The 11,310-nt window shown below is 40.3% G+C and overlaps 1 protein-coding gene across 2 annotated transcripts in view; it reads right to left on the bottom strand.

Annotated features, from left to right (window-relative positions):
• Positions 1 to 1,462: 1,462 nt before the first annotated feature.
• srbd1 (S1 RNA binding domain 1) overlaps positions 1,463 to 11,310 on the bottom strand; it is a 53,268-nt gene continuing 43,420 nt past the window's right edge. The window contains exons 18-21 of one of the 2 annotated variants that reach the window (XM_005474349.4): positions 9,834 to 10,001; positions 8,905 to 9,054; positions 4,507 to 4,691; positions 1,463 to 2,990 (exon numbers count right to left, since the gene is read on the bottom strand). In XM_005474349.4, the coding sequence (XP_005474406.2) occupies positions 2,698 to 2,990; positions 4,507 to 4,691; positions 8,905 to 9,054; positions 9,834 to 10,001 (796 nt within the window). In that variant the 3' untranslated portion in view covers positions 1,463 to 2,697. Of the gene's footprint in view, positions 2,991 to 4,506; positions 4,692 to 4,931; positions 5,248 to 8,904; positions 9,055 to 9,833; positions 10,002 to 11,310 lie in introns of those variants that run through there. The other variant, XR_002064392.2, reaches the window with a different exon arrangement.

The following is an 11,310-nucleotide window of genomic DNA, read 5'->3' as shown; positions in this document are numbered from 1 at the left end:
CAGAGGACACAGACGTGTTTAATAAAGTCTGCCAGCACCAAACGCACCAGAAAGTTCTGTTTTATCTACTCCAGTATTTGCAAAGTCCCACAAAAATGGAGAAGTGTTAAGCAGAGCTTGATACAATTGCAAGTAAGACCAAATCTATGGCACTTTTTACAACTATTATTGGTTATTGGTTGCAAACAGTGATTAGATGTCTATCAGGTGGTCTGAGAAATCTGAGATCAGCAGAGAAAGACATATTTTCTACTCAGTGTTTGCTTAGCAGGATGCATTTACTAGCTGTGAGAACTATTCTCTCTACGCTTTCGTTAAATAAAAAAAAAAGTTAATTTCATATCCACCTGTGCAACAAAAGATGCTGAAAGAGGGCCCAACACAGCAAAATGGGCTGTTTCTCTTTGTTAATTTGACTTGTGAAACCGCAAATAGCCATCATGCTTTATGAGTGAAAGTGTGACACTTGTTCAGCAGCTTTCTTACAATCAATTTTCTTCACATTTCACCAAAACCTCAAGGCACACCTGAGCTCACTCCACAACGCAACAGTCGAGAACCAGTGCAGCAGTGGATAACAGAGAACTACACAACCGCTCCTGCAGATACTCTGCTTCTTATCGCAGATTCATTACTGGTCAGTGTTTGGCAAAAACTCCAAGGTGCGGGAGTAGCTGGCTGCCAGATTGACTGTCCCATCTGTGTGCTCACGTTTAGTACAGGGAGGAAAATTAAAGGCAGGAAAGGCAGGAATGGTGCTGAGGGAAGCTGTGTTTACTTGCACAAATAGTTGCGTTCCCCAAGACAAAAACACTGCAACATTAAAACAAGAAACTGCCAAGCTACAAGATATGAGTTCAAAACAAACAAAAGCAAATAACTGACAAGTGGAGTTAACATCAAATGTAATAAGGCACCTTGACTGGAACAAAAAATTCCCTAAAAGTAGAGCGAAGCACAGTAAGTGAACCTAGTCTGTATTTGTGTGCAGTTTTCGTATATCATCACCAAGCAAACTGCCACTACTGATTAATCTTGATCGAACATCTCTTTGTATTTGTGCGTATAGAATATATTCCATTTGTTTCCCCAAGGGGAAACAGTGAAGCAGCAGTGCTAAGAGTGATTAGGTATTCTGCATCCAGTGTAAGGTTTAGCACAGGGGACCTCAGGCTTTCTCAGAACCATATTTCATGTATTTTTACATTTTTTATTTATTCTAGTTTCATAAAAACAAACAAATTAGATAATGTGGATAGGGAGTCTGGGATTAATTTTGAAGCAGCTGATTAGTGTGTGTTTGGATAATTGTGTCTGGGACCAAGCCTAAAAAGCCTTCAGGCTTTACCGCAGTCTGGAATACAGAAACACTCCCACCTCCTCCTACTATCGCTGCCTCTGCTTCAACATACCCTCCTTCATTCTGTCTTTTCACATTTTCCGGTGCATGTGGAGGAAAAACTTGCTTCTTTTACTTGTTTTTTCATCTCTTGATACATAAGGTCCTTGATTTCTTACACCTTCAGTTTATCCATGACTCATGCCAGCGTGCTTCCCACTCATCCCCCACCTTCACTCGTGCGTCTCCTCATCTCCTCACAAAAGTGAAGCATATCATATAACACAATTTGCTGAAATTGTTCTTTTTCATCAGGAACACAATATTTATATATTATATATATATACATACATACATACTTTAAATATCTTAATGTCAAACCATCAACTGCACATGAAACAACACTGAGCACAATTTCAGTCTGTTTGTTCAAATGGTTTTCTTTAAGGTATCCAAAAGACAATAACAACTGCTCAAATCAGAAGATAAAGAACATTGTGAAGAACTGATTTTCTTTTATTCAAGTAGAGAATAATGAGAATACCAAGTATTACAAACATTAGCAATAGTCACTCAAGTATGTCGTATTCAGCATTACAAACAACTAAATTGCAAATAATTGTGATATCATCTCACTAAGTTATCTAATCAGAGTCTTCGTTCATGATCAGAAAACATATTTCTGCCTTTAGTTGGGCAAACAAGTGTAATGCTCTGCCCGAGCAAAGGACCCATCTAAATGACAAACAGACTGAGAACAAGTCCCAAATGAAGTGTCCTAACTGTTAAACATGACTTGAAAATTTTGCTTTTATTTCTGAATAATGGATCATTTTAAAACTAGCCAAGTTAGGCACTAGTCACACAGGCTTCGAGACTGGTCGGCAACCATCTGAGGAGCACTGGTCATGGGGGGTAAAATGTGTATTCCCCGACTGGTTGTTAAGTTGTTGCCTGAGGAATTCAATTCAATTCAAGTGTTGGTTGCAGTGGTAAGGCACAACGGGAACATTTCCCGTTTCCAGTTGTTTTGCACTTTTTCAAGTTTTACAACAACTCAAACATTAAATGGCGCACATTTGCAGACAAGTTGATGTCTTCCATGTAATTTATTGTTGTACACAATAATCTCCCAGTAACCAAAGAAATAACAAGCACGTTTCTGTTGCAGCTCCCACTGACTGCTACCAGCCTTCAGGAATTACTTGTCAGCGGGTCACAGAACAGACATTTTACCCTAAGAATCAGAGACTGCCAGGGGGGTCACTGACCAAGGTCTGTGTATCTGAGGCCTTAGCAGCTTAAAACCTGTAATTTCCTGTCACACTTCTAGTGACAATCACAGGTATTAAGTGACTCTATTGCAAGACCCTGATCAGGTCCAGCCCAATCCGTCCCCTCTGAAGGTCAACATTCAGGACCCGGACCTCCACTCGCTCCCCAGGTCCTAGAGCCAGGCTGCGACGACGCTGGCTGACAGGCAGCTTGTCCAGGGTGATGTTGCTCTTGTGGATGAGGCCTGCACGGCCAACGCCAATATCTACAAAAGCCCCGAACAGAGCAGTGTTGTCCACACGGCCTGTCAGCACCGCACCTACCCGCAGATCACTCATGGACACAACGCCCCGCTTAAAGTCTGCTTGTCCAAAATCTGGGAATGACAAAAAGATAGCTAGATGCAAGGTGTGGAGCGATATCAATGACAAAATAATACACAAGGGGCAGTCAGTCGAAGTGTTTGGGAGTAAAAAGTGGGACAAGGGAATGCAGAAAAATTTGGTGATGAGGCAGACATGACAAACAGATAACATTTTGAGCAGTCACTCAATATCTACATACGTTTATCAGCAATGTATCAAACCCCACTTTCCACTTTGCCTGCTCATAAGACCTGTTTCCTGTCTGAAGTACTAACACAAACTAGGAAGGACTGTGCTCTAGGAAATAGTCCCGTCCAATTATCCTCCCAACAGCACTGATTTCATGCAGTAGTCTTGGCCCATCTGTTTATTCAGCTGAGCACTGGCTATGAGGCCAAGCGTAGTGTACTGCAACCGAATAGGGCCAACCTGAGAATGAACTTTGAAGCTGCGTTCCTCAATTTTAAGACGAGTTAGCCAGCAATAAGTGGGTAGACTTGACTTCTTTCCTCTTCACATAAAATAGCATTTAACTAGCCAGTCTGAAAATAATTAGTGTTTTGTACTTACATCTTTGTTTTTCCAGTTTTGGGGAAGACAGTCAAAGAAAAATATGTTGCGCAAATATTAAAGTGCTCTGTGCCATTTTTAATCAGGATTTGAGAGTCGATGCTGACTTATATTTCCTCATTAGCAATAAATAGGCTGCTTAATCAAAAACAGAAGAGCAAGAGATGTGTCCTATTTATTTTCCTTGAGAAAACAAATTTGAGCTACAGCAACAGTTTGTAACTATGGATGGGGTTTTAGTGGTATGTTTGTATGTGCCTGAACTGAAGCGTTTCAGATTAAGGAGAAAAACAGAGTTCTTTGTGCATTTTGTACGTGTGTGTCTGCAACGAGACTCTGTCCAACAACACAGTCTGTTGGACCCATCACACCCTGTCAGAAACACACTGCTTGTATTGTGGGGCTACAGGGAGGAAGCCACAGCACTGTCAGATCCTATCAAGTTACACTGCCAAGACATGCCTATTATAGTAAAGGCAAGAAAAGTCAGTGTGTGTCATAACTAGCAGGACACTCAAAGAGCTGGATGAATACAAGTTTGATTTTCTATCAGTCAGTGGGGACCTATAAAGGACATCATGAAGGAAAGATGAGAGGCTAAGGGAAGTTACTGTGACTGATAGGCTGCAGATACGTGTAGTCTACAACATTTTTATACGATTCAAAATATTGATAGTTTTGAGATATAAGGGAATATATGTAAAAAAAAAAACATGAATGATCAAGGATATCCATACATATGTTTCATTGGCTTTCTTCTATTTAAATGCCTTTTAAATAATAAAGTGAAAGTAACATTTATGTAAACATCTTAATGTCAACGTCTCATTTTCCTATTAAAACCAACATGTTTACATGCATTAACATGTTTTTCCTTCAGCATTTTTCACATTGTCCTTTGTATTCTTCTTCAGATTGAATTGATATCAATATATCAGTGAGTGGCCGGAGTCTTACTTTGTCGTATGTCAAACCCGGGGGGCTGCGTCAGGCCGTCTATAATGAGTTTGAGGGTCTCGGGTGTGGTGTCCAGGGTGCGAGCCAGCTCCTCTACACTGCTTGTCTTAACTTTGTTCTCCACACAGTGTTTCAGGGTTGTACTCCCAATTTGGTCCACACTCCCACCCACAAGAGACAGAAATCTGGACAGGAGAGACATGTGCAGAAATTTAAGCTTAGAAATAAAACCACAAACCTACTTGACTTCATACAGCCTTACCAATAATAGATACTCATTTTCAGGAATTTAGAAATTCAGATATCATTATCATTTACTAGAGTTTAGTGTGCTACAGTTATACTGAAAAGGCAAAATGTTGGGATCTATCTTTCTAGCAATGTATTCCATAAACTAGCACAAAAATATTAGGAAAACGCCTCACCACAATCTGCTCATGTGATGCTCCATCTCCAGTTTGTATTGCTAATTGCAAAGTGTCGCTACCAGTAGGGGAGTAGTTGGCAAGTTTTTTGCAGACAAGGCATTGACTGTGCAAACTACAAACAACCACCAAAGAACTTGCAAGGAGGTTTTTGGTTCTGCATCAGGTAACTATTTTAAACCAGTTTCACCTTGTGACTACCAGCAAAGTCCAGCAACCACTTGCCAACCAGTCAGGGAATAAACACCCTTCCATTAGCGACAGATATTTGCCAGGAGGTGTCACTGACCCATCTCTAGGCTTGCATGACTGGGGTCTAAGAGTAGATGACAAAAAGTAAAGGTAAAAACAGAGGGAAAAAAAGATGCTGGAAAAATGCAGGGGAAAAAAGGAAAAAAACATATTAAGCTTATGCAGGAAAAGTGAGCAGACACTGGGGAAAAATAGGGAGAGCGGCAGAGGTGTGTGAGTAATACGCAAAAAGTTGTGAGTTGTCAAGGTGGAGTTTTCTGTGTTGGATGCAAAAACACATATTTAATTTACCCCTGGTAAATCAGGTAAATCCTCATTGGGCTGTAAACGCTCTGACACCTTGTTTTATGAAACTGCCTCCACTGTGCTAAGGCTGGACTTCGTGTCTGTCAGCCACACTTTTATCACTTGATTCCAGCACGATGTCCCACCACATAATGTCTAGACAGTCAAGTCGCACCATTTCAAATTCACTGAGCCGGAGATATAAATCCAAACTAATTAGCTGCTCTCTGTATTCTAAACAGAAACAGTAACAAATTGGCATTAGAGCCAAAGTAGCGAGCAGGTTTATGGAAAAAAAGTGAGGTGTGTGTGTGTATTATACATACTGTAAATATTATTTACAACAGGCACTTGCCATATTTGGTGATAGCTGTGACTACATTTGTTTCTATGCATGTGTTCATGTGTGGACCAGCTGGGTAACATCCGTGATAGATGTTGCTCACTGGCAGGCTGACGCCAAACAGACTCAGCAGCTGTCCACAACATGATGGACACAACAGGTGGACACACACCAGAACACACACACAAACCTGATTCATACACTGCGTTGTTCAGAAATGTTCATTTGGCAATAGGAGGGACAGTACCGATGTAACATAAAACAGCTTGTGTACAAACTATGTTTGTGACAGCTGTGAGTCGAGAGGCCCCTGCCATCGAAGTCCCTGTCTAACGCCCAAAAGAGGGAAACAAGCGGACTCAATCCCTCAACACCAGTAAGCTTGATCGGTACAAAATAGTAGCTAAGTATGTGCCAGACATGACTTAGTGGTAAGGAAACAACACCTTTGGACCAAACTGGATATCTGTCTAACAATAAGGTCTTCTCTCCTGTGTCTCTTTAATCTTCTTAACTTTCCAACCATATATCTTTTAACAGGAAAAGAAATAGTTGTGTCTTGATTGCTTAGACACATATCATGTAGACCCCCAGTTGGACTAAAGCCAGGAAAAGGCGGCTGACATATAATTTTTTAAAGAAAGCAAGCAGGATCATTTGTAAAGCTTTTCTTTGCACAATGCAACCAAGTTTAATTATATCATTAAGTACAATTTCTGATATTTTAACTCTTTATATATATTATAGAGTCATTTTAGTTCATACAGTTTATATAAGTTCATACAAGTTTTTTTCCCTGCTCCTTAATTCATATACACTGTGGTAGAAGTTCAAAATCCAAATTTTAAATGTATGAGCACATTGGTCGACTAGCAGGAATACTAAAATCTTAAAACCTAAATAAAAGCAAATAATTATAAATCTATATAAGAAGAACAGAAGAGCACAGGAGAGATATCTTACAATAGATTTAGTGGGTGGAGGGCCCTACTTGTAGGTGTGTGTTTCACATTTCATTTTTCAGTGGTGTATGTTAGTATTTAAGGGGTACCGGGAGTCCAGAGGCCTCCAACACCGTTGGGTTCATACTTATATAATTACTACCAACACTGTGCATGTATTTTTGGTATGTGTGTGTGTGAATGTAGCGTTGGGTGGGCTTTAATACAGATTTTATCCAGGCATACAAATCAAGGACTCACTCTGTCTTGAGTTATAGAAATATTGGGCCCCGACTGTTACTTATGAGAACAATATTCATCACACAGTGGAGGCTCTCTGTCTCAAACCAGATTACAGCTAAATATTTCACATAATGCACTCACAGGATTAGGCTTTACTGATTTTTTTGGGGGGGGGGGTTTCTTCATTTTTTCACTGGAGCAAATAATTCTACATTTTCATGTAAAAAAAAAAAAGGTCAACAAATCTTGTGTGTGTGCTCTTGTGTTTCTGGTTTTGTGCGCGTGTGTATATATGGTTACAAAAAGGGGTGGATGTGTAGGCTGTGAGCAGTAATGGAGGATCCAGTTCCACTAATGCGATGAACATGATATTCCTTATACAGCATAAAGACACACACAAACACACACATACACTAACACACACAAGCATTCCTTCACAATTCTCCCTCTAAACCTTGTTTTCACCATTTGTAGGTGAGGAGGAGAGAAAATCTTTGGGGTATCTCAGTGATGCTCTCACAGCTAATAATCTAATCAATTCAAGTTGATTAAATTATTAGCGATTAGCAGCGATTATTAGGGTTCTGATTTTGAGAGAGGATTTTGTGTCAGTATACTAATTAGTGATTTTCAAAGTATCTCTTTGAATATGAATATAACTCACCAAGACTTTTACAGCTATAATGTGAAGGTTTATGTAAAAAAAACATCCAAACTAGCCCAATGAGTGATACACTTGTCAAGTAGTTTGGTCTATTTTCCAGATCACTGTCATACCCTGTGATTTTAAGTTTAGTGGAAGGTTATTTATTTTCTGTTCTGTCAAAATAAAAGAGCAAGACCTGACATGGCTTTTCATGTACTGAAAATTTTTACAGAGACAGGTGATGTGCTGCAAACCACAACACACTTTGGGATACTTTCAAAACCCATACTGAATGGAGTACATTCCCAGACTTGGATTATAATACAGCCATAACACTGGATAATGCATTTGCCAACACAGGATTAAGAATTCTGAACAGCAGGAAAAATAAAAAAGCAGAGAACGATTAGATGTCCAGTGAGAAATTTCAATTGTGGAATTAAATTCTGTGGGAAAAATGCTAAAGATATCTTTAAACGGCTGGTGATTCTGGCTAAAAGAACTTTTAATGTGAGGCACCATTGAGAGAGTGAAAGGGAGGGGCAGTGAGAGAGCTGAAAGTATAGACGAGAAACGTGTCTGCCAAATAAATAAATAAAAATAAAAGAGAAAAACAAATAAATTTAACTAAACGCATGCAGCTCAGAAAGGAGTGCAGAGGGTATTAAAAGAAGAGCAATTTGTGCTCTTATATTTTAAGATGTTTTTAAGACCTCTGATCCCCAATACTTCTTTGATGAACTACTCTCTAGTGCAGTCTGTATTGAACACATAGACACTGAAGTAGGAAGTTTCATACAAGCAACATCAATCTATCTGCACGTGTGTGCACAGAGATACATCTCCCCACATATATGCACAGACACCATCAACAAGAGGAGAGCAATGCTTAAAACCACTAGTGTCAGAACTTATGTAGACTAAACACAGTTGAGTGACTACAGCTGGAGGAGAGAGGGCCCCCTCTCTCTCTCTCCCCCCGTTTTGTGTGTCCATCTGTTACGCACACACAGATGCTCAATGTGCTTCTGATATCAGCATCAGCAGCGCTAACAATCATCTCTCACACAAGGACACACACACCACAGCCAACGCCTCCTCTCTTGTATCCCATGTCTGCGTAAATCAAATCAGAGTCCTCCACCACTATAACCAACCCCATATGAGATGGTGTCAAAATCAACTCCATCATAGCCTGAACATGCTTTAGCCAGTGGGGTGGGCTGCTGTTCAAGTGTCCGTGTGTGTTTGTGTGTACTGTACCTTTGTGCTACATGGTAGGACTCCGGGTGTATACAGGTCTGATCGAGGGGGTTAAATGAGGTTGAGACGTTGACACCAGTTTTTCCCTTGCCTTTCTTAGCTGCAGGTTTCTCGGGCACTTCTGGTGCCTGATTAGATGATGATCTGACACTGTTTTGGCAAGAAAGAAATGCATTTTAAATCACCCGAGTATTCCTGCTCTAAGACTATATATTGTTTTATATAAACATTAAGGGAAAAGAAAATCTATCAAGCCATGGAAACATGCTGCATTTTGCTTTACTGAGCACTGTGAATTTTGCTTCCATCCAAATATAACGATGGTACAAGTGCTTCAGGCACATCCCACTGGGAGGAGATCCTGCCGCAGACCTGTGGCAACCTGGAAACATATCTCTACGTTGGCTTGAAAACGCACCGGTGGTTTGGAAGTGGGAGGTCTGAGTTGCTAGACTGCTTAGACTGCTGCCCCCATCATCTCGGAGGGAAAAATGTCGGAAAAACTGAAGGGATGGATATTTGAAATAATCCAAGTACACTGTCAGTATTTCCCAACACTATTATATTACGATTATCTAGAGTAACTAAAACATTTTTTCTTTAGAATAATTTCTAAAGAAATTACATTCCTCATAAATCATAAATAACTTCTCCAACCCATCTCTGTTTTACATGATATACACGATACACACTCTTGGATGGTAATTCAACTGTAATTTTTAGTGCTTTGAACACTACAAACTGAGCCCCACTGAGGAATTCTCAGTACTTGGGTGCAAGTTTATCTAAACTACCTGCATGGCTAAATAACACAAAATGTCTATGAATAAACAGGGCGATTTTTTCAGTTTGTTCCAACAGAATTTGAGTGTTTGTCTGCTTGCTTTTAAGTCTATCTATGTGGATATACTGTGTATATGAGTGCGTACCTGGATAGAGTTTGTGGGTTTATTCTAATGAAGCCAGCACACTGCTGGTAGGACTTGGGCCCCATGCCTTTGACCAGCTTCAGCTGTTCCCTGTTGATGAAGGGACCGTGCTGCTCTCTCCATTCTGTGATACTCCGTGCCCTTCCCGCATTTAAGCCCGCTACATGCCTAGGAGATAAAACAACAGATTGAAGGGAGAAAAATTACTCATCTCACGATATATTTAAACAATTTCTTAAAATTATTCTACACTAGATGCTAAAGCAACAAAACAGGACAGGCAATTAAATAAGTAGGATCTCAAGCTTCGTTGATATCCATATAGGTTGTATACCTATGGGATCACCTATAATAACTCTACAGTATTTGCCTCAGACACACCCACACCAAACAAACAGCAGATTCTGCGACCGTGACCTGGCATTTAAGCAAGCACTGGAAACACAAGTGACACACATAAGCCAATATTAAGCATGTATATTTGTCCAGTTCAGGCTGAGCAAAGACGAGAGGTGATTTGAAACTCAATTAGGTCTGCTCTGTTAATGCCCACAGTGACTCACTCATGCTAAAGCATATGGCTATGTCAACACTCCGCATAATACCTCAGTCATCAACACGTCTGTGTGTGTTTCGTGTGCGTTTGTGCATAGCTTAACTTTGTGGAGGAATGGAAAAAGCTCACTTGCAGAGCAGACAGGTAAACAGATGACCTGATGCCTGCCTTGCAGCTAATGCCAGCTCAATTCATACTGTTTGTCTCCATTGCAAAAAGTTTGTATATGAAATTTCTGTACTTCCTACTTTTGACTCATGTTTATACTGCACAAGTTGTAACAAATAAGCACATGTGTGCATGGTGTTCTTGCATGTTTCTTCTTCTGCATGTATGTTTCTGTGAGTGTAATTGTGTCCACTGTTTCTAATCCTCTTTGTTAATTCCAGTCAGCCCAGTAAGTGGGCCAGGGTGTGAAGCATTAGTCTAAACAGAAAACTGGCAGGCAATCTGTGTGTTTGTGTGTGTAGATCATGCATGCGCCTGTGCATGAGTGTGAATGAAGCCTTGCCATGTTGTGACTGCTAAGGGAAAGTATGCCAGAGGTCTGAGCCCGTCTTCATCTCGTTTTCAGAATTTTGTCTCTGTCTGCATGTATTTGTGCAGCACACAGTGGTTGAGTGCAAACATGCACTTGCTTGTGAGGACATGTATTCAAGGTTTTTAGGTATGTTTGATGTTTTGATTCTTAATTATCATCTAACATTAGCAAGACAGCTCATTGGTCCCAAACGAGCTGTTTTAACGTATCCCTAGTCTGAGTTTACAGCCACACTCAATAAGAACTATCTTCAGTGACAACACAGGCAAAGAATCTTGCAAACAGACTGTGTGTAAAAGACGGACATAGGCAATGTGAGTCCCACAGTCAAGTCTGAGCTGAGTATAATCCCCATTTTAGTGTTTAGAAACTGTACACGA

Source organism: Oreochromis niloticus, linkage group LG13 (assembly GCF_001858045.2).
Source record: "Oreochromis niloticus isolate F11D_XX linkage group LG13, O_niloticus_UMD_NMBU, whole genome shotgun sequence".
NCBI classification, from domain to species: domain Eukaryota; kingdom Metazoa; phylum Chordata; class Actinopteri; order Cichliformes; family Cichlidae; genus Oreochromis; species Oreochromis niloticus.
This window is presented reverse-complemented; position numbering and strand designations above follow the sequence as displayed.